General features: G+C 38.8%; 1 protein-coding gene across 1 annotated transcript in view; it reads right to left on the bottom strand.

Moving 5' to 3' along the window:
- The window catches only part of SLC15A1 (solute carrier family 15 member 1), a 53065-nt gene that overhangs the window by 14472 nt on the left and 13814 nt on the right, over positions 1–24779 (bottom strand). Inside the window, exons 3-18 of the mRNA XM_060769528.2 lie at positions 23517–23601; positions 23281–23422; positions 20604–20723; positions 18528–18627; positions 16208–16298; positions 14064–14147; positions 13225–13307; positions 10946–11032; positions 8947–9036; positions 7748–7792; positions 6146–6178; positions 5955–6043; positions 4801–4882; positions 2847–2972; positions 1135–1290; positions 135–184 (exon numbers count right to left, since the gene is read on the bottom strand). Coding sequence (XP_060625511.2) covers positions 135–184; positions 1135–1290; positions 2847–2972; positions 4801–4882; positions 5955–6043; positions 6146–6178; positions 7748–7792; positions 8947–9036; positions 10946–11032; positions 13225–13307; positions 14064–14147; positions 16208–16298; positions 18528–18627; positions 20604–20723; positions 23281–23422; positions 23517–23601 — 1463 coding nt within the window. The remainder of the gene's footprint in view (positions 1–134; positions 185–1134; positions 1291–2846; positions 2973–4800; positions 4883–5954; positions 6044–6145; positions 6179–7747; positions 7793–8946; positions 9037–10945; positions 11033–13224; positions 13308–14063; positions 14148–16207; positions 16299–18527; positions 18628–20603; positions 20724–23280; positions 23423–23516; positions 23602–24779) is intronic.

Here is a 24779-nt window from a genome sequence, read left to right as displayed (position 1 = left end):
AGACGTTAAGTGAAAGCAACATGGTGCAACTTTTGCTATCACAACAACTCTACGAGTGTGAATCTGATTCAAGCCACTGTTTTCTTTTGAACAAAATCTTTTTAAATTCAATAGAAAAAAATAGTTCTTATTACCTGATCTTATTGTCTCCTTGTTCTGGTTTTTCTACGATTCCATCCACGAGCTGTTTAAGAGAAACACAAAGCTCAAAGTCTCATTATCCGTAACGTTTTGTTTCTAATAACGGAGTTCCCTCAAATCAAGAATGGAATTGTGACATCAGATGTCCTTTATATCCCAAAATGGCTCATTCTGACCAAAATGTTGCACAAATAATGATTAAATGGAGTGTCCATGAAACAATTCATGTTCACATTGTGTCACACCGGACCCATATATGTACAGTGTTTACAATTACTTAAGATTTGGGCAATTAAAAGTGGATTATGGGCTATGTTGATGCACAGCAACCTTCATTGTATTTAAATCTCACATAATTAACAGTGTTAAGCTTGGAAATGGCCAACAAAGTGTCTTCCTAACCAGGGTTTAAGACCATCTTATTGAAAGGGGAACCCTGGTTAATTGTAGCAATGTTAGATTTTCAGGTGAACTGACTGAGCGCTTCTAAATGGGAAGTCCAAGCACTACCAATCAAAAGGCATTTTGCAGATTATTTCCTGGTAAGTTAAAAAAAAAAGAACAGATGTCTGAAAACATAGGTTAGAAATTAAATGTTAGTGATCAGCTACAAATTTCTCTTTTTCTATGATGGGACAGGGAGGGATATAACAGCTCTCTCTGTTTGGAGTTCAAAAGAAGTGCCACACATGGGCCATCTGTTGGGAGTGCTTTGATTGTACTTTTCCTGCATGGCAGGGGATAGGACTAGATGCCCCATGTGGTCTCTTCCAACTCTATTATTCTATGGTTCTGTGACACCCTGAACTAAATATAATGCCATCTGGAAGGACACCCCTTTAAAATTCTGTTAAAAAGGCAGGACAATCCCACAATATCCTGAGAGTATCCAAAGATCAGGAGCATTGTAAATGTAGTAGCCCTTTGTGTTTCATACTACCCAGCTATTTCACATCAAAAAGTAACCACTAAAAAGACATTAAAGAGATTTACCAGTTGAAATTGGAGTCCACCTCTGTTTGTTATTGTAAGAGTATGCCGTTCTTTTCCAGCAAGAAAACGTGTTTCGTTTAGAATTCCACTTCCATTGCTTATAACAATATTTTGGTAACTATTTAACTCTGTTGTTTTAAAGTCCAAGTATTCTGTCTGTACATAAAGAGAAAGAACAATTAAACACTTGATATTCCTTTGAGGCAGAAGAATTTCCCCCATGGAGTACTGGGAAATCCACTAATTAATTAAATGTATTTTGGACTGTTATGTAGACATAAACATTCCATCCCTGCCCTTGATTCATCAGAATGTTGACATTTGATGAAATCAGAATATTTTACTAATAACATAAATTAAAAGGGTCTATTTCTCACCCAATTACACATAGGATAGCAGGCTTAAAGGTAATGACAACTCTAGAAATAAGAAGTGGAACATGGAAGATCTTTTTGTGTTAGTTATTGTATTGGCTCAAGAGACACTATTGAAGAGCAAGTAGAAGCTAAAAGAAGTACCATAATTTGGGTGTTTTGTGTCCATAATGATAAATCCAGTGAAACACGGGGCATAAAAATGACCCATCCTAAAAGGGCTTTTGTGACTAGAACAAAGGGTATTTCACATCTGAATATTCCTTGTCTTAGAAAACCCTATGCGATGTCATAAGTCAACAGGTGACTCGAAGGAACCTTCACGCAAATCTAGTAACCCAAACACCAAATGCTAGAAAACAGAGGCTCGCATAAAGTGGAAGTTCATTTTCAGGAGCTGTTAACCAGACTTGTTTGCTAAATAAATAAATAATACAAATTCAACAGATATAGATTTGGGGGGGGGGGGGGGGAGCCATTATTTCATGGAAAAAATATACACATATCTGATGGCTAGAATTTTTTTTTACAGATTTTCATGTGACAAACCCATAAAATATCCACTATGTCTAGTTCTGCATTAATTCTATCACACAACATTACTTTAAGTTTAGAGGATTCATTATCTACCTTACTGAGGGTTAAACAAAACTAAAAGATGAAGAACACCACTCGGGCTGGATCTACATTGTCATATAATCCAGTTTCTGAATCCAGATTATCTGCTTCAAACTGGATTATTTGAGTCTACCTTGCCAAGTAATCAAGTTCAAAACAGATAATCTAGATTCAAAAATTGGATTATATGGAAGCATAGATGGTGCTTCATCATTCAAGTTTTCACACCATACAACGCTATGCTGCTGCCTGACCAGGTTGGTCCATGTGAATATTTTTTAAAATATTGATTTTTTGCCTAGTCACCTTCAGACTATGGATGACAAAGGAAGCAAGTGCCTTTTTGAGGATCAACCAAGAAGTTAAAAAGTAGCCAAATATGTTTTGTATGAACATTGAGGTTAAAGAAGATAAAAAACATCAAAAATGGAAGGTAGTGTAGAATATGGTAGAAAAGATTATGGTGTTCTTTCAAGAATCAAAATATGTAGTTCTTGACTCACAAGAGCTTTTAGATTAGTTTAATAAGACAGACAATGATTGTACATGTGTATTTCAAGGCTATACCATCCCACAGATGATACTTCGACCATGTAAATAAATTCAGATAAGAAGGAAGTAGTTCACTGGTTTTCCATTACAGTAAGAAACCTTACTTCAGCAAACACAACATTACTTTGAAGGTTGCAATGAAACACAAGACCAATGCTCAAAACATACCCAGGTCAAAGAAGGCAGTTCAACGTTCCTCCCATCAGGATAAAAATTAGCTGTTACATTCTCATTTCCAAGATTTACTACTCTGACTTGGGAAAAGCCTGCTTCAGGAAACTTTGGAAGCGTGTTCTGCAGTGGGAGAAAGGGAGCAAATGTCATCATATCGACAGCAGAGTATAACATATATTGGATATAGAACTGACACTATTGCTTCAGAACAAAATCGATTGGCCTCAAGTATCTGATAAGATAGTCACCATACCTCTCCTGATAAATAGAATCACCACAAATAGTAGTTAAAGTAGTGTCAAACTGCATTAATTCGGCAGCGTAGATGCACCCTAGTACAGCTACTGGAAAGTAAAGAGCAAACTGTTGTAGGCAACGAAGAAAAACCTCTGAACAGAGGGTCAGAGTGATTGGGAAAGAACCAACCATCTCTTATTTCTTTTTATGTAAACCTGATACTGTTATCCACATCAGTCTGTCTTATATCAGCAACAAACAAAGCTACAATATATCATATCAGACCAACTCTAATTTCTTCCATAACTATTGCCTTGCAGAAGTAATCATGACTAAATGATTCTGGGAGTTGCTATTTCATTTCATTTTTAAAGCAACTTTCTCACAGTCTATTCTTGCTTTTATTGGTCTGGTGAAAAAATGTAGAGACATCTCGGCAGATTCTACTGTGAGCTGAAAATTTTGAGAACCTGATCAGCATTTTATATTATCCAGTGGGAATACGAAGCTGAGTTAAACCCTTGATCTATCCAATTTAGTTGATTGACTATGTTGACTGGCTGTGGCTTTACCACCAGAGTGAAGAATGTGTGTCCTTCTGGACGTTCCTGGAGGGCAATGCCCATCACCCTCCACAACTGAAGACATTGACTCGGATTGATGAGACTTCCCATATGACATTTGGAGTGGCACATCTCGCCCAATTCTGTTCTACAGGAGCTCATAGAAACATCATATATTGTACCTCTGAAAAATGGCTCCCCTTTATGATTCAACTGAATTTGTCTCCGCCTGTAGTATTGGCAGCAGATACATTCCTTGATCCAGATCATACGTGCTGATGTCTTGAACTGAATGTAGGTAGTCTACCTACACAGGGATATTGGATCAGCCCCCTCCCTCCTGACCTTCCATAAGAGTGAAAATGTGGCTCTTTGATCAAGCCTTTGGGGAACTTGTGCAATCAACAAATATAGAATGGTGTGCAAGGACTATTGGAATGGCCCAGATTACTATTATGGATAACATGGTTTAACAGTGGTGCTATTAGTTTAAATGTCTTTAAATGTTTTGAGGTATTTTATCATACTATTTTAAAAATGTCAATTTTAATTGTTATCAATGGCATCGAATAGCTGCCTATGTGTAAAACCGCCATGAGTCCCCTCTGGGGTTGAGAAAGGTGGGCTAGAAATATCATAAACAAATAAATAATACCCCAGGATTTCTATTGTTTTTTTTAGGAAAAATAGAGCAGTTGCCTTTGGTCTTGGAGAGGGAACAGACAACAATACAGCGTATTTTAAATATCTGAAGAGCCTCTAAGAACTTAGGTCTCCAAATATAACACTCCTAACTTTATTGATCCATGACCTATCCCATTTCACTGTCTTCTCCAGTCAGTATCACCCATCTTATCTTTTCTTTAGCCATCTTGAACCAATCATGGATGATAAAATGTTTAAAATAAAGAAAAATGTCTTTAAAATTTTGTTCTGCATATTTCATTACAGTTGCAGAACCTGCAATTTGCATTCACATAGACTGCGACATATTTCTTACCCCTTTGTTCCCAATGTACAGGGTGATAACTAAAATCATTATATTTTAAGTACCCTATGTTTTAAAACCAATATTTAGCTATGTTATAGTTTTAAAAGTAAAATAAAACTCCCTTTGGTAGAACTTGGGTAGTTTCTTTTTTACTTACATCTATTTGTATTTGCACTACAGCTGCAACCACAAAAGCCAGCGCTGCCAGAAACATGCCCACTGTCATCTTCCTCAGAGGCCTAATAGAGAAGAGGGAAATCAAGGATTTAGCAGCAGACATAACCCAAACATAACTAAATCCGCTGTTACTATTAGACTACCAGAAATGATTGCCACTTTTTGAGGATAGCAGGATTAGTTTAGGGGCTGCATGTGGGACATCTGGCCCCCAGCTGTACTACTTGAAGCAGTTGCCTCTTGTTGCCTAATGGAGGAGTTGGTTCAAGTCAATTCCATGGACAAAGTTATTGGGGTGAATGCTCTAACAGTATATACATATGTCCTGCCCCACTTACCGGGCAGGAAGGTTGCAGCGGCTGGTGCACCTCACCCGCCATACTCTCTTTGGGGTTCTCCTTCCCAGGAGCCCCTGCACCCAGTACTTTTTGGTGCGCTCGGTCGGGCAGCCAATCAGGGGTTTGCTCTGGCCTGTACCCAGATCAGCTGCATGTGGACCCCACTTTGTTCTGCCAATGCAGACAAAGCGGGGGCAGACCAGCGCTGGGGGCCAGTTACTTCTCAGCTGTCCCATCCCTCCCACCCTGAAATTGTATTGTCATATGTATTTATTGTTCAATTGTTTAGCATTTTCTTTTGTCACAACTTGTGGCCGCGTGGCATGAGACCTGGATCCAGTTTGCATACCTCCCCCATTTACTGGTGAGAGGGTGATTATTTAAAGGAGTTTAAAAGGGTAACTTGTTTGTTAGTTGTGTATACAGACAGCTCTCCACATTTGTGGGTTTGATGATTATTTGTGGATTTGATTCATATATCCTTTCTAGGAATCTCTATGTCCTCCATTCTATGACCAAACTCTGGTAAAAACTTACTACAAAAATTTGTGATTTTTAATTCATGTTTTTCCACTTTTGCAGGGGTCCTGTGTCCTTAACCCCATTCTATATTATCTGACAAGGAAAGGTACATATTCGAATATACAAGTGCATTCTTTTCATTCACAATTTTGGAGCTGACTTGCGAATCAACATCATTTAATAGTAAACTCAGATATGAAATGTTCCCTATCTCCACTAAAAAGGGTTGATTATTGCTGCTTAGAAGTGAAGTGAAACTGTGATTTGTACTTACGTGAAATTTATGTGGCATTTCTGAATCAGGGGATAAATCACAGCGTCCACAATTGGGACCATTATAACAATAAGAATTGGATTCACAGTCTGTCGAGAGAGAATGAAACATTAGAAAGTGAAGAATAGTCAAACAACATTAAAATATATATTGGAAAAAGCATAAGATATAAATGTAGATGTTTACTATACCTGCATTTGGTCTGGTTGAATCTGGACAAGACCCTGAAGGGGGGAAAAGAGAGAGAGATCTCACTGTTGAAATGCTCATGTGTCCATACTTCGAATGTTAAGACTATTGTAACACAGTCTACATGGAGCTGCTCTTGAAGAGGGTTAAGAAGCTGCAACTAGTACAAAAATCATTTGTTTGATGGCATACATTATGGCACATAGGTGGCATATAATGCCACTCTTAAGAGTGTTGCAAATGCTGCCAATACATCTCCAAACTGAATTCAAGGTACTTGTGATGACATTTAAACCTGTAAACAGGTTGGGACTTTGATACTTGAAGATGTGCATCTCTATTGAGGTCTGCTGGCTCGGGCCAAGTGGGGGGTGCTCCCTTAATACACTATATTGGGATATGAGAGAAGGCCGCCTCAGCTGGGGCACCTCAATGGTGGAATGCCTTCCCCTTGGTGCCAGCACCCATTTCATTTAGGTGCCAAGCTAAGTCAACTCAAAAAGTGATTCAAGGTTCTTGGGCCTCATTCATTCACCCCAATGTTTTAATCCTTTAAATGTCTTGTAACTCATGGTTAATATGTTTTAGATGGTTTAATTTATTTTTATTGTTCTAAACAGGTTAACTTGATTGTTTAATGCTTTTCATAAGTTACCCTGAGATATTTTAATATAGGCTTGGGTATAAATCAATAACTCAACAAACAAACAAACAAATTCATACACATGAACATACGACATACTACAATGCAGTAGCATCATTATCACGGTGTGGGCAGTATGAATGCCAGATCTGAGGGGGTGACACCAAAAATGGCTACCTATTGAATTTTTGCAGTGTTTCAGCAGAAATGTTTATTTTAAATATATATCCCTTTGGTTAAATGTAACCACAAATCATGTTTTATTAGCTTCCCTTACATGCACTGTATCCCTATAAATCTAAATTTTTGTGCTAACTAACTTTTTAGGCCTGTTAATGTTCAAGCACTCCAGTCATAGCTGTCATTAATATCTAAATAAAATGATGCTTCAGATCACATGTTTTTGTGTACACACACTACAAGGTTGTGATGTTGTTTTAGTTGTTGCTGATTTTGTCAAATTTTCTGATATATGACCACTTCACATGGCCACGCAGGTCATGCCATTGCACTAGTGGTCATCAGCGAAAGGGAAGGTGTGTGGGGTTTACCCAGCATATTGGGAAAAAGAAAGGAAAGTGAAGGTAGCTCCATTGAAGCTAACCAACACAATTTCCTCTCAACGATAGAGGAAGAAGCACCTTCTGGCGCTTCCCCTCCACTTGAGGAATGTGGGTAGGGCCTGCCATGCATCGTCTGATGGCGCTTGACAGGCCACATCCAAGCTGTGGATAAAAGTGGCAAAATGGGGGTATTTTGTCCCATGTGAAGAGGCCCCAGGTCTCATAGGGTGGGTGACACCAGGAGTTACTGCACTAGGTAACATCAGCCCTAGAGATGTTACTGCTAGAGTGGAAAAAGCAAGTGCAACTCAAATCTGTTTTCAGTTCAGGCACAAAAATACTTTCTAAACAGCTAATTAGAATTCAGCTGAGAGGCCAGGATTTAAGAAACAACTTACAAAATCTCCATCCATTGTTGTGGCTTGCAGTGTCCATCGAGATCCCTTTAAAACAAAGCATTATTAATATCTTAACAAATAATTGTGATTAAACATATTGCCAGGACATATGCTTGCAGAACTGATGTGTACATAATATTAAGAATATTTGTTTTACTTATCCATCGAGTAAAACTGTGTTGCTATTTAAGGAAATGCCCGTAAGAAATTAAGAAAATAATTCGTAATTAAGATTGTGAAAATAAACCCTTTATGAACTGCTCTAAGGCCATTTGCCAGTAGGATGGGAATCAAACTATAAAATAAAATACAATAACAAATATTTAAAGATTTAAATTTTTTGGTTTGTTAATTTTTGGGGGGAGGGGGAAAGATGTAGAAACCAATTTGCAAGTTAACTGAAGCTCTTCTTACAGATGTTACATTAGTGGATACAGTCAGCCCTCCTCGTCCATAGATACTGCAGCTATGCATTCAACTTTTGGTAATTTGAAAATATGTATTGAAAACAATTCCAAAAAGCCAATTTTGATTTTGCCATTTTATTTATGTGATACTATTTTATAACGCCACTGTAAAAAAAAAAACAGGGCATGAGCGGCCATGGATATTTGTATCACCTGGTATCCTAAAACTACTCTATTTGCTTTACAAATACAATTTTTCTGTCAGCACGAGTCTAAAAGTATGATAGTCTGGTCATTTGGGCTTCTAGAGAGAGTTTAGACTTGATATGCTCCTGACCTACTATATTTCTTCAATTCTAAGACACTGTTGATTGTAAGATGCACACTAATAACCAGTATCACCACCAACAAAAAAAACATAAAATGTACCCACGGTTTTAGTCTCACCCCATTTTGAGAGATTTTATATGGGGAAAAAGTGTATCTTAGGGCCCTTCCACACAGCCATATAACCCAGAATATTGAGGCAGATAACTCACAGTATCTGCTTTGAACCGTGATATTTGAGTCCACACTGTCATATAATCCAGTTCAAGGTCCCCTTCCACAGCTGTGTGGAAGACAATCTAGAATCGAAGAAATCACGGTGGAATGGAAATGGTTGGTGTAAATGCCATACATTAAGTGTCCCTTTAAGTGGCCCATGTTGATGGACTCAAAGTCCTCTTGATTGTTTGGCTCTTTAATTATTTCAGCATCTTTGTCATCTACTTTATTAATTTCTTTAGTTACCTGCTGATCAAAAAGTGCCCAAAACATAGGGAGAGGAATATACAGGAACAAAACTTTCAAAACCATCTTAGTCTGGAGAATAAGTCGTTTCTGTAACAGAGGAAGAATACAAGAAATATTAATGAAAGTACTCTACAAAATGTCAAAGCAATCCATACACAGATTGGAACCCACATTAACAACATAGGTAATTATGCTACATATCAGCAGCCAGCTGAGAGACAGAATGCCTACCCATCATCCTCCTATAGTCACTCCTCAAAGTTGCATCCTGCAGAATCAGCCTACTGGTTTTAATTTAAAAAATTGAATATTTCTTGGAATAATGAAACCTAGAGTGATGTAGTGGTTTGAGTTTTGGACTTGGGGTGTGTCTGCACTGTCGAATGAATACAGTTTGACACCAGTCTAGCTGCCAGGACTTAAAGGTATGGATTCATGAAAGTTGTAGTTTGATGAGTCAACAGCACCATTGGCAAAAAGGTTAAAGACCTTGTTGAATTACAAATCTCATAGAATTGAGTCATGCAGTAAAAGTGGTGTCAAACTGCAGTGTAAATACGTCTTAGGAATCTGGAGAGTTTGAATCTCTACTGAGTCATGGAAACAGACTGTGTGACGATGGGCTAGTCTCACAATCTGAGTTTCAGAAGAAGGCAATGATAAGCCTCCTCTGAACAAATCATACCAAGAAAACCCCATGATAAGATCTTTGTAAGTCAGAAATGAGTTGGCAGCACACAACAACAACAACATGGAACAAACAGTGCATTCTAGCAAAAGATTAAAAACATGTCAGGATTAAAATCTTATCAGGTAGAGTTTCAGAGTTACAGGGCCTAATTCGAACTCCAAGGTTCTTTAATGATACAGGAGAAGAGACAAAACATTTATTCCCATGTTACAAAACTGGGGGAAAGAGTATGCAGAACACGCTCCCAGTTATCAGGCAGGCAGTCCTTATCTGCCAAAGATTTAATCAGTAAATTACTGATTTAATCACAGTTCCAGAGATCAAATAAATCTATCAGCTGTGCCAGCTGTGTCAATTACATTTACTGATTTTGAGCTCCTGTTTCCAATCGTGCCTCGTGACTTATTTAAGAACTTACACATTTGGCAGTTAGAGAGTACTACTCACTAGATGCATTTTTGCAATTTGCACAAACACAGAGAGAGAAAGTAGCATTTGTTGTGACATAAGAATATTGAAGGTTAGAAGCAATGGTCATGCACAGACCAATTTGCCTTGGTCTACTGGACTTGGAAATACAGTAGTCTCTCGCTTATCCAACATAAACGGGCCAACAGAACATTGGATAAGTGAAAATGTTGGATAATAAGGAGGGATTAAGGAAAAGCCTATTAAATGTCAAATTATGTTATGGTATTACGAATTAAGCACCAAAACATCATGTTTTACAACAAATTGAAGGAAGCAGTTCATTACATGGTAACATTATGCAGTAATTACTGTATTTACGAATTTAGCACCAAAACATCGTGATGTATTGAAACAGCTCTGGATCCGGGCGGGAAGCAGACTACGTTGGATAATACAGAATATTGGATGAGAGAAGGTTGGATAAGCAAGACTCTACTGTAATAACATGTAGTAAAATGTTATAAGACACCAAAAGAAGCTAGGGAAACTAGTACAATACAGGCCCCTTATCTACGGACTCAATATACATGGTTTCATTTACCCACGCTCCAAAAAAATATTCCCCCCAGAAGTATTTGTGAGCCTCTTTAAGTCCTCCAGTGCTATTTCAAGGAATGCCTCTGGACCAAGTATAACAAAAACATAGGGTTCACTATTATCTGATTTGGGGTCTTGAAACATACCTCCTGCAGATACAGAGATTGTACTGTATAACAATATACTGTGGATGCTACTTTAGACAGGTTTGATTAAGACATGTCGCTGAAGGAGAACAAGTCAATACAAAGTGCAAAGACAAATGTATTACAGCTCTGTACAAATAACACAACTTACATCATACTTCTCACTAGCCCAGTCCAACCAATGTTCCCTTTTGGGAAATTGTTTGCTGCGATGCCTAAATCTGTTTCCAATAGCAAACTGCAAAAGAAACAATTCAAAATGTTAATTTCCAATTATATTAATACATTTCTGTAGAAAGAATGATTCTCTTGATTTAATAAACTGTAATGCAAACAGAAGTGTAAGAAATGTATTTGTGGTGTCCAACAAAACTTGCAGCATATTACCTTTATCTTGGAATAGATTGCACCTCTATTAAAACTGCAGCATCACCTGCCTTCCCCTATTGTTTTTCTGGCTTTAGTTCAATTAACATCATTCTTTTAGGTTGTACCCGTGTCCTAAATATTTCTTTACTATCAGGAATATCTAGACCAGGAGTCCTCAAACTTTTTAAACAGAGGGCCAGGTCACAGTCCCTCAAACTGCTGGAGGGCTGGATTATAATTTGAAAAAAACATGCACACAGTACATATCTCATTTGTTGTGCAAAACTTTAAAACAATACAATAATTAAAGTGCAGAACAATTTCAACAAATATAAAGTTATTAGTATTTCAATGGGTATTGTGGGCCTACTTTTGGCTGATGAGATACGATTTTTATTGTTGTTGTGTGCTTTCTAGTTGATTTGGACTTAGGGTGACCCTGAGCGAGGGCCGGATAAATGACCTTGGAGGGCCGCATCCGGCCCCCGGGCCATAGTTTGAGAACCCCTGATCTAGACGCTCTGGAACATCACAAACAAACTGCTTTGAAAACCTAGTGTCAATACCATTTATTTCTTGACATGTAGAGTAGAAAAATACAAAGAGTTCGGAGGCAATATGGATAGAATTGTGCAAACTATACAAAAATTAAAACACAACAAGTATTTATTACTAGATTTTTTTTTCATGTCAGGAGCGACTTGAGAAACTGCAAGTCACTTCTGGTGTAAGAGAATTGGCCGTCTGCAAAAACGTTGCCCAGGGGACACCCGGATGTTTCGATGTTTTACCATCCTTGTGGGAGGTTTCTCTCATGTCCCCGCATGGGGAGCTGGAGCTGACAGAGGGAGCTTATCCGCACTCTCCCCAGATTCGAACCTCTGACCTGTTGGTTTTCAGTCCTGCTGGCACAAGGGTTTAACCCATTGCACCACAACAATGTTAGATAATTAACAAGTAGTTAGAGGTCATGCTTTTCCTCACAAATCATTTTCCAGTTTTAAAAAATCCCAAAAGAAAGAAAGAAAGGAGACAATCTGTTTCTGAAAAGGAAAATCTATCCAAGCTTTCTGAAATCTGCCCAACTTTTCTTCCAAAGCACCAAGCTTAAGTGGCTAATAGCATTTAATCTCAAATTAAAAGTGTAATTAAAATATAAAAACTATTAAAAATAAATTAAAATGTGAATAATTTTCTACTTACTAGGTTCCATTCTAACTACACAAATTTTGTTTGTTCTTTATTTAATTAATCCTATATCATACAATATTATGGCAACGTATCATACCTTCCAACTGTCCTAATTAGGTAGTGTCAGTCCCAGTTGATCCTCTGCCTTACCATTTTTATTGCTGCTATTAAAATACTCCTCCCCACCCTTTGTCCTCAGATATAGTGTACAAGTATAATCCTCTTATTTAAAATAGCAATCAATAAAATAATTTCTCTAATGAAGACTATTTAGGGTTTGAAAGAGTTTAAAACCATGTACACACACATTTTGGCCAAAAAAAATCAATTATATTTCAAAAGCTTCAATAAAAAGCCATGCTTTAAAAACTTGAGATCATAATAAAGCCAAAGTCAGTATCAACCAGCCCTCCAAGGGGAGGGCATTCCATAAATGGACCATCACAAGGGCAAAGGCCATAAACCATGTTGGCCAGGCCCGTAGCCAGGATTTTGATTCAGGAGGGGCTGAGTTTGATTCGGGGGGGGGGGGTGAGTCCAAGTGAAAGAGGGTCTACCCTAGCAAACCTTTTGTATCATTACCCCAGTACCCCATGCATATGGGATATATTGAGCATGGTGATCAGATCATGATATGAATAAACATAACAGTTCAAATAATGTACCAGTAAGGCCTTCTTGCGGACCACCATGAGACTTTCGGGGGGGGGGGGAGCCCCTCAAGCCCCCCCCCCCCCCCCCGGCTAAATGCCTGATGCTGGCTGAGGAATCCTGTGGGTTCCAATCCCAAAAGGATGTATTTTCAGAGCTCTGCAGTCTTTCCAGGATCAAGCCAGTGACCCTTGAAAATGATCACTACACATTGCTTACCGTAATGCATTTAGCAACTTTGACCATAATGTTGCCCTGAGGTTCAACCTTCTTGTACATTCGACTTCCTAATACGAATACAACTGGAGAGAGAAATAAAGAAAACCACCTTTAAATGAAGCTTTTACAATCTCGGAAAGAGCAAGCACAATCCGATACCTGGGGCAAAGGGGCAGGAAAGCTACCACAACCTAAGAGCTAGTACAGAAACATTGGTGGAGGAAAACAGCAGCTTACATGATGTACCAAAAGACCTTGCGTTTATTTCATTTTGCTCACTCCTTCAGCAAACAGAATGTAACTGTATCTGTATGTCGGAACTTGACTTTTATTTATAGGTGTGCATGGACATGTTCATGTATGGATATGCATTGGTGATGACATCTTATATCTTTCTTGACCTCCCTTATCCTTTTATTTCACTGTTCCTTCTCTTTTCTTCTTTACTTTCTTATTTGTTACTTTCCTAAGTATACCTGGATTCAAATATTTCTTTGTCTGTTTGTTTGTTTGTTTGTTTGTTTATGACATTTATGACATTTATAGCCCGCCTTTCTCAACCATACAGCGACTCAAGGCAGGTTACAGACTGGCACAATTCGATGCCATGCATTCATAAAAGTGCGATTAAAAACAGTCAACATAACAATATAAAAACATATATAAAACCATTAAAACATGTAGTCACCAATGTCATCTTGGTTTTACCCTTTTCTTCTCTATTACCTCCACCTTATATTTATAGCCACCACATTTCGACCTTTTAAAAGATACAAACACATCATCGCAATTCGTCCCTTCCCCAAAATATGTAAAACAATTTTTTTTAAAAAACTTACGTAATGCAATAGCCATTAGGATAGCAGGGACTCCAAATGCCAGAGGGTAACATTTTTGTTTCACGTGAATTCCACACACCACCCCTTAAGAAAAGAAATTAGCAGAAAACATCGTTAACCTTCTTTTTTGTAACAGAAGCCTATCAAAGCCCAACATTCAAACCAAATTCAGAACAACAGCTATTGATCAGTCTTGCATGGTTAAAGCAAGGATTACTAAGAAGAAATAAAGACCTATTATTTTATATATGGTATTAAATGGAATGTTTAAAAAGGGGTGTATTATAAACATTTGTTTCAGTTACATTTTTGTAATCATTAAGGCTATTTATATGTTACTGTGATATTACTGTGAATCTCTATCAAATAGCTCATCCTCTGCCACACATTAATAACTAACAATAACCTTCCTGCTATGTAGAGCCAATGCTTGGATCCAAAATGTTTCTCTGGAGCCTCCAGTGGCACAATGGGTTAAACCCTTGTGTTGGCAGGACTTCTAACCAAAGGTCAGCGGGTTAAAATCCAGGGAGTGGGGTGAGCTCCTTCTGTCAGCTTCAGCTCTCCATGTGGGAGCATGAGAGACGTCTCTCACAAGGATGGTAAAACATCAGAAACATCCGGGTGTCCCCTGGGCATGGATGTTCTATTGTGCTTTTGACTAGACAATTCCCTGATAACTTGTCCCCAGCTAGGACGTAAAATCTCGTCCCTGTACTTTACTACTATTCTTCACTAAGATATAATGCCCCAGTCTACATTGTCCTCCATCCCTGATTTTGCCATTTGATTTATGCACTTTATCCATTAGCCCTATCCTCAAAAATGGATTTGCACCAGGCCGCCCACCCATGCCCAGAAACTGATTATTAGGTTCATTGGTTGTTGGTTTGATGGTTTGCTCTTATATTTTATTATAATGTTGCTGTTTTATTCTGCTTTATGCTGTTATTTATGTATTATAGTGTTTTATTTTAACTATGTTGACTGGGCACGTCCCCATGTAAACCACCCCAAGTCCCTCCGAGGGGATGAAATGGGGAAAGGGTACAAAAATAAAGTTATTGTTATTTCTCTTTTCTATCATTAAATTGAAGAGAGGGACTGATGTTTGAGTGACTCTTAAGTAGTTGCTACCACACTAATCACACTGGGTTGGGTGCTGGTGGAAGTCTACTTCTGTTGTTTTCTCAGAACTGATTTCTTCAGAATCCCTTCTGATCCTCTAATTGGAAATTGCAGGGGGGGGGGGGGGGGTCTGACCAATGAAGGAAAGAAGAAATTTGAAAAAGGAAGTCTGTCTTCTAAATAGGCAGCTATGGGACAATTGGAAGCAGCATACATAGTGGAGCTGCCCATCCACCCCACTTGAACCTCTATACGACATTGCCATAAGGGGCCTTAGGTCCCTTTCAGTCATAATTAAATGAAACACAGAATCTCAATCTGACTCCTACACACTGTTGTTGTTAACCACTGCTAAATCAATTTCTGGTAACCCTATGAATGAGAGTCACCAAATTTTCAGATTTTGCAGACTCAGGCCGTGGAGTTCTTGATTGAATCTATCCATCTATAAATGCCATGTTCCTCTTTTTCTTCAGCCTTTTGTTGCAATTGTTATTGTAGACCTTTGTTTTTCACTTATGGCAACTCTAAGGTACAACTATTTCAGAGGTTTCTAATCCTAAGAGTATGTCACTTCCCGAAGGTCCTGCAGTAGGTTTTCATGGCCAAACCCTAATCTTCAGAGCAATAGTCCAACACTGAAACCGCTATGCAATGTTGGCTCTGCTTTCTGCCTGAACAATCACTAATGTCTTTTTCTCCTACACATAGTGTCTATTACATTCACAAGGAAGATGGTGATATGATCCTTTGATATGGAGTAAGATTGCAAGTCTGGACCGTTTCGTGCAGTCTCTCACAAAATGAAATGGGGAAATTAATCCCACACTTCCCTATATAAAACTCTTCCTAGTATCCTACTTGACTGGTTTTGAGGCACTGTCCTCAAAAAACCTCTTTCGCAAAAAGATCCAGACATTTTAATACTTTCTCCTGAAGAGGAGGTCCACTGGGAACCTTTGTCTCTTGCAGTCCTCTAGAAAGAGTTTATACATATACATAGGAGAAACGTTTACCTCTCAGCATTGGGGTGATTATAGTGGAGAGAAGACTCCCAGCGTTAATGGACAAGTAAAAAATAGAAAAGAACCGGTTTCTTTGTTTTTCCTGAAATGCAAAAGGGAAAACTAATACAAATTATCTTCATACACATTGTTTTATAACACAGAAAGTGCTTAATTTTGCCATAACCGGACAACAGATATTGTTGAATATATGTTTCACTTTAAGAAAATGTATGCTAAAGTTTAAGACTGCTATAAATAAGCATGATTTTGCATTTATTCATATTAAAGTTTTACGTTTTTGCATTTAGGGTTGTAGGTTTGGCAGAGGAATGGAAATGGTTAATGGAGCCAGGATGGATTACAAAATATTATTTAATAGTCACTGGTAAAGATGTCAATCACACCTTTTGTTAAGGGACTTATGAGTAAATGGCCCAGGAAGAATATGACGGAGCTTGGAAGCAAGTTGCTGAAAAATAACTAGTGGTTCCTTGTTGCACCTTTTACAAAATTACATTTGGTTACTTGTATGATTATAAGAGCTGGCTTAACTAAAGGCAGAGGAGGACTGTCAGTGAAAAGAGCTAATTCATGCTACATCATATGTTGTCATTGATCACAAAAGTATTCATGAACTGCACAAAAGAAGTGTGTGCTTCTTCTTCACAATCCATCATCTTCTTGCACTCAGAGCTTTCAAAGACTCTGGTTTAATCAATTAAAAAAACTATCCAGGTGGAGGCCAGTAGGGGACACTAGAGAGAGAAGGGTTGTACCATTTATGAGGGGTGGAGAGTGGTTTGAAAGAGGAAAACCATTTCTCAATTTTCCTGTTACTTCCCCACCCATGTCCCCATCGTGGAAACAACCCTAGTTTATGATATGGGAAAGGGGGAGGGGGAATGACCAGCAAAAATGGGGAAATGGTTTTCCTCCTTCAACTCCTGCCATAAATGGGACAATCCTTCTCTCCCTAGTGCCCCCTAGTGGCCTCCACATGGATAATGAAATGGTACCAAAACAAGAAAGCAAAGAGGTACTTGTATAAAAACTGCAACACTGATTAATTACTTTCCGGAGATGTATAACCTCTCTGGAATTCTGGTGTGGATCAATGGAAGGGTTAACATTGCATCTTCATTTTTGTATTTTTAAAAAAATATGAATACTTCCATTTCTTAAGCACCAGGCATCTATAGTGCTCCATTCGAACAATGAAGCCAATAGCACAATGCATCTGTAAACAAGATTAAGGAACGAGGGGTCCCTTAACGCATGTGTGACAGGGGGAAACCTTTCTATCCCACCGCTGCCACCAATGTAAGGGAGAACGCGAGACGAGGTGTCTCTAATCACACCTGTGTGACAGGAATTTGCATGAGGGAATGACTAATGATGTGAGAGACCGATGATATTGGTAGATTTTTGCCGCCACCACCTCAATTTTATTGTTTGAGGAAGCAAGGTGTGAATGTATCTGAGGTAATATACACCTAAGCTTCTGGTTCTTCTTTTTGGGCTCCTTTGCTTGCTGACTGGACTATAAAAGAGAATTAGGTTGACTTGGTTTCACTACGTATGACAGACCGAGGCAGACACCAGTTAACGATGAACTAATAACAGGTTTATTGAACTTCAAGAAGAAGACAACTCATAAAATGAGTGGTACACACACGTATCTTTGTTATCGAGGCTTAGGCTTACTAGACATAAGGTTCTACAGACGGAGTAGCTTTTATTTGAAGTGAGATATCTTCTTCACACTATTCAACCCTTTGAAACAGTGTGCTTCTAAGATCAGTCCCCCTGACTGTCTTACAGAGTAACCAGACTTTCTCCAGTCTACTCTCCACTATAGGGCAATAAGCTCACTTGTACTCTCTATTAATACAAGTTGACATGTCTTCTCACTGACTCTCCTAGTACAGTAATACTGAAGCCCTTGTCCCTTTCCTATTCCCTAACAGCTTAACTCACTCAAAAGCTTCCTTCTCCCTGTCTAAAATACTTCTTCTCTGTTGAAATCCTACTTCTCTCTCTGTCTCTGTTAGACCCTTCTCTCCCTCCTGTCAGAAGTGACAGCCTTTTTCACTCTCACCCAACTCCTCCCCTTGGTGCTTAAACCAATCAAGAGTCGGCTGACTCCTCCCCTGCCTCCTTGCCTCTCCCAAGATGTCAGCTACTTCTAAGCTGCCCTACCAAGATGGAGACCCAGCCCACTGACTCTCGGGCTTTGGCCTAGCCGGCAAAGGTTAGAATCTATTACAGCATCCTTGAAACTTTTCTCCAATCACTAGGTTGAGGAAAGTGTAACAACGTATTATCATACCTGATGTTCCTCAAACTGATCTCCACCAAAAGCTGCGACGCATGGTTTGATTCCACCAGTTCCAAAAGCAATCAGGACCAAACCAATCATAGAGAAAGCACTGTAATAGCAGAAACAGATTCACGACAATGGTCACTTCCCTGAATAGTTCTTCCAGTTCTAGAGATGCTTGTAAGGTCACAATGATGCATTTACAAGCATGCTATGGCATCATAGGACAGCAGTCTGCGACAAGGCTTTTCTCATGCCATCATTTTGTTTCTCTCAGTGCATTTTATGGGAGTTTCATACAATATCTGCCATCATCCTCCTTTCATAATCCTCCCTTTTTCTCCATCCTGCCTTCCATCTTTTTCTGTGCCAGAGAAAATAGGTTGAGTAGCAAAAGAGGGAATAGATACACAAGGTAATTTCTGGGTTGTTGTAGGTTTTTCTGATAGATTTGGTATTCCTCCATTGTTTTGCTTAGTTTCCTGGGTTTTGTGCATGCTAAAGATGGCATTGTTCAGAACTATGTCCCCAATACTATAAGACACATATGACAATCTCCAGTGATTCCTTCAAGCCTATCTACACTGACAGTATAATGCAGCTTGGAACTGCTTTGCACATTTTGCAGAGCCAATTTCACCCTAGATGTGGGATACGCTGGCATCTGCTGCAGCATGTTATCTGGCTGCACTTTTTAATGTGCTGAATACCCTGAAATGCATGTTGCATCAACCATTAGCAGCATGGATTTTGTGGCCATCGCAGTTTCAAGCCAGCTCAAGACCACATTATAGTGTCAGTGTAGATAAGACCTTGTGATCGTGACATGTAGTGTATTATGCCCACTATGAAATCAGCAGTAGACAACTATTAGTGGTGCAAGGTAAGTTTAAATTGAAATATAACATCAAACAAACAAATATTAGTTGCCACGTGATTCAAGATGTCTCATATTCCACATATTTTTGGTCTTGGGCTGAATTTTATATTTGAATTTTCATTGTTGTGATATTTGAACTTGGCACTACTGTGGGATTCCAGAATTATGGGTCCACATGGCTGGCCAACAGAGTCAAATCTGAGTTGTTGTAGGTTTTTTCAGGCTATATGGCCATGTTCTAGAGGCATTCTCTCCTGTTGTTTCACCTGCATCTATGGCAAGCATCCTCACGACCTCTGAAGATGCTTGCCATTACTGGGTACAACAACCCAGTGATTCCGGTCATGAAAGCCTTTGACAATACAGAGTCAAATCTAATTGTAACGGAAGGAAAAATGTAAATGTAAGTGATATCTCCAAGTACAATCAGAAAAAAAGACTGCTGTAAAAGGGAAAGGTACATGCTGGTACACACACAAGCTATGTATGTGTATTAGGTGTACCTCTTTTTTGTTGTCTCTGAGTCTATGAACCACATTATTTTCCTTCTTCCATACCCATTAGTATGTTAAAGAAGACTACATCTAATGTGTATGCTTGGCTTAAAGGGCAAATTTAAAAGCAAGTTTCTAACTAAATGTGCATGCAATTACTTTGCAGAGATATGCTATAAAATACACAATTTCCTCTATCAAATGATAATAAAGATCACAAAGGTTCCATACTTAAACAATTTAAAGCCTTCCGATGGTCATCAAAATGCTTGAATTTTCTACTAAAGCACATTTGCAATTTTATTGAGGGCAATAAGAGTAGTAGGACACTGTGAAGAGGGCAGTCAAGGTGACAACAATTAAACAGCTGTCAACAAAGGTTTTGTGGTACTGTTGAATATATAGTATGTGCAATGGGTTAAACCCTTGTGCCAGCAGGACTGGGAACTGATAGGTCAGAGGTTCGAATTCAAGGAGAACGTGGATGAGCTCCCTCTGGCAGCTCTAGCTCCCCATGCGGGGACATGAGAAAAGACTCCCACAAGGAAGGCAAAACATCAAAACATCTGGACGTCCCCTGGGCAACGTCCTTGCAGACAGCCAATTCTCTCACACCAGAAGTGACTTGCAGTTTCTCAAGTCGCTCCTGACACGAAAAAAGTGCTTTCATGTGCTTTTATGTGAAAGGCAGAAATTAGCAATACAACTTACACGGGAATTTGTAGGTTATCAGGTGTACCATCCCGGTCTGCATCCATCAAATCATTTATGGAACCTATTGACAAAACTGCTTGCCCAACTGTGTACACAATGGACAAGGAAATAATGGTCCTGTTAGGAAGAAAGCAGGCATAAGATGCGTTTTTAATGGCACAAACCCTCATTCTTTCATCCTCAAGTATGAATTTATTATGCCAGGCTTAACTGTCCAACCTGTGTTTGGGCAAATATGCCATGACAACTAAAATCTGAGCAAAACATATACAAATATTGCTACATTTCAACTCAATACTTAATGTTTTTTTTCTGTTCATGTCCTTCTTAGTAGCCTATTTTGCTCCCATTCTCTATATTTGAATATGTCAAATATGGAAAGCAGAGTAAAAGATTAACAGCTCAGTCCTCACTATGTTTGTCATAAAAGGAATAAGCTGATTTCGATAGGGTGTGGTTACATATAAGAGGAAGAGATTTGTTGAGGAGAGCACCTGCTTATGGACAGGACTTATGGTGGATGCACAAAGTGCATACAATACATATCTGCATCTTCAAACAAGCATACCACTAAGTGCAATATCTTCCATGTATGTACACAATTCCATAAGCTAATATGCATAGATGCCCCCAACACACACATAAAATACACACTGCACAACCCTGGCACCTGAAGTCAGGCTTTGAAATAGGTATCTTTGCCATCTCTAATTAAAGGCACTGGGGACTGCACCTGAGAATTTCAGCATGCAAAGCACGTCCTTCATCTAAAGCAGTGTTTCTCAACCTGGAGGTTGAGACCCCTGGGGGGGGTGGTCATGAGGGGTCGCCAAAGACCATCAGAAAATACAGTATTTTCTGTTACTCATGCAAGTTCTGTCTGGGAAGTTTGGCCCAATTCTATCCTTGGTGGGGTTCGGAATGCTCTTTCATTGTAGGTGAACTATAAATCCCAGCAACTACAACTCTCAAATGTCAAGGTCTATTTTCCCCAAACTCCACCAGTATTCACATTTGGACATATTGAATATTCGTGCCAAGTTTGGTTCAGCTCCATCATTGTGCTCTCTGGATGTAGGTGAACTACAATTCCCAAATTCAAGGTCAATGCCCACTAAACTCTTCCGGTATTTTCTATTCATCATGGGAGTTGTGTGTGCCAAGGTGGTTTAATTCCATCATTGGTGGAGTTCAGAATGCTCTTTGATTGTGGGTGAACTATAAATCCCAGCAACTACAACTTCCAAATAACAAAATCAATACCCCTGCCAACCCAACCAGTATTCAAATTTGGGCAACTTGTGTCAAATTTGGTCCAGTGAATGAAAATAAATCTTGCATATCAGATATTGAATATTGGTGGAGTTCAGAATGCTCTTTGATTGTAGGTGAACTATAAATCCACCCAAAACCACCAGTATTCAAATTTGGGCATATCAGGTATTTGTGCCAAATTTGGTCCAGTGAATGAAAATACATTCTGAGTATCAGATATCTACATTACAATACATAACAGTAGAAAAATTATAGCTATGAGTAGCAACGGAAATAATTGTATGGTTGGGGGTCACCACAACATGAGGAACTGTATTAAGGGGTCGTGGTATTAGGGAGGTTGAGAAACACCGATCTAAAGGATGAAGAGAAATCCATGAACTAATATTTTGAAGGTTCTTTGCTGAAGGCATAATGAGAACCTGAGTAGCTGCATATATTCGATCTTATGTGCTTGTCACTCCACAATTGTACATAACAACAGGTATCACATACATGAGGCACTCCAAAAAACAAAACAAAACTGGAAATCCCAGTCCAGCAAAGAATGAAGTAACTTTATGATCACTCCCACACAAACAGAGTAGAAGTAAGTAGGGACTGTTTTAAATTGTTGTGGCTAACCTGCCTGATCCTCTATTATAATATTCAACATGTTCTCTCTGGCCTGAATCCTATTTAGACCCAACTAGAATAGATCCACTGATTCAATGTGATTTTACATGAGTGCAGACTCACAATTCAACAACTGAGCCACTAGTTCTGCTCTTATTGCGGGTACCAGTGGGATTCAGAGACCCAAGATATAATTTGACCATTTCTGCATCAATTTATAATGGCATCAATATTAAAATGGACTTTTAAAAATAGAAAGTGTATGCATTTCATAAGGAAATCAAAGTATGTGTTGAATTTTGCATGTGTTGGGCTGCAAGATGAAATGTAGAATTTGCAGAAATATTTTTTAAAAATATATGAGTAATGCCATAAGATCTCAAAAGCGATGCCAATGTTAGAACACCCCTATGACAGTCACAATTTTCTCACAACCATATATGTGTTTTTACATGTAGGAATTCAGTAGTTGTCCCTTATCACTACATTCAGACATGGGCAAACGTCGGACCTCCGTGTGTTTTGAACTTCAACTCCCACAATTCCTAACAGCCGGTAGGGAGTTGAAGTCCAAAACACCTAGAGGGTCAAAGTTTGCCCATGCCTGTTCAAGATGTTTGATGGGTTTTGCACAGGGTTTTGGCTCTTACCTGGGTGGAGTATCAACTACATGAGCTCCACCTTGTTGGAAAAGTTACTATGTTGGACAGCAACTCCCAGAATTCATCAACCAATAAGGTCACTCTTTATCAGAACTATTTTCGTATCTGATGTTTGTACTCACTTGAACTTTCCCAGCCAGGAGTCAGCCACCAGTGCTCCGAGGATAGGGGTTAGATAGCACAGGGCTACAAACGTATGGTAAATGGCTGTCGAAAGATTGTCATCCCAACTGAGAAAAAACTTGAAGTAGATGACAAGCACGGCTATAGGGAGAAAATAACAAAACATAATGAGGGATAGGAAACACTCCTCAGGCGTAAGCCATGAGCAATGAACTGCAGTGAACTGAAAAATCACCTCGCATTCCATAATAGGAGAATCTTTCACAGAATTCATTGATGACGATGAAGAAGATGCTGAGTGGGTAGCCAAAGCAACTGGGCTGATAGAGAGAGAGAAAAAACAGAAGACAATAAGCCATGGTAATTATAAACATAAAAATTTCCCCTTGACATTAAGTTTAGTTGAGTCTGACTCTGGGGTTGGTGCTCATCTCCATTTCTAAGCTGAAGAGCTGGCATTGTCCATAGACACCTCCAAGGTCATGTGGCTAGCATGACTGCATGGATCGCCATTACCTTCCCACCAAAGTAGTACCTATTGATTTACTCACATTTCCATGTTTTCAAACTGCTAGGTTGGCAAAAGCTGTGGCTAACAACAGGAGCTCACCCTATCCATGGATTTGAACTGCCAACCTTCCGATCAGCAAGTTCTGCAGCTTAGCGGTTTAACCTGCTGCACCACCACAGCCCCTTCATGGTACTTATGAAGCCATAAAACAAGTATCACACCAAGGATTAGGGGGGAAAACTGAAATGTAGCATATCATAGCAAAGCACATTGACTTCTAAAACAATTGTTTTAAGATGTCTATTTATTTTGTTTGTAAATCTTTATGAAATGGAGTCTAAGCTTATTTATTTTTGGCAAGAGGCAGAAAAGAAGGGTTCTGTCATCCACCTGCATCTTTTGCCTTGCTCCTCATGGGCCTCTGAATAGTAAGCAGGTCCAGAAGAGCTCTCATTGGTCCCAATCTTGCATCATTGGGGCCTCATCCAGACTATGTGGAGGTGGACAATAGCCATGTCTGACATCCAAAAATATAGTACCACTCTGGAGCATTGTGAAAATTTAAATGACAATTGGGATAGTTTGTGTGCCATTTTTTAAAAAGAGAGGGTCCTCTGTTTGGTAGATTATCAGATCTATGTCTGGTTTAAGCAACTTGAAGATGACACAGCAGGAATGTTAAGTTTCAATAGGCTTAAACATAATTGATATTATGTTAAATCATGATTAAATTATTGCTTTGCTATTCTAGTTGAATGAAGTCACAATCCTGACCTACTGACAGATGTTTCATCTGCGATAAATGTTTAACAATCCCTGTCATACCAATCAGAAAAAGAATTGTTTCAAAATCATTACATAATTCTAATTGACGGGAAATTATAGTATGGTGCATATTGCCATCACTGTAATGCAAATAAATTGATGTTATGTAAAGAAACAAGTATTTAAATGTTAAATCTATTATTATTTAGGACCTAGAGATTT

The sequence above is a fragment of the Anolis sagrei genome, chromosome 3 (genome assembly GCF_037176765.1).
Source record: "Anolis sagrei isolate rAnoSag1 chromosome 3, rAnoSag1.mat, whole genome shotgun sequence".
NCBI classification, from domain to species: Eukaryota; Metazoa; Chordata; class Lepidosauria; order Squamata; family Dactyloidae; genus Anolis; species Anolis sagrei.
Note: the sequence above shows the minus strand (reverse complement) of the source record. Positions and strands in the feature narration are given on the sequence as shown.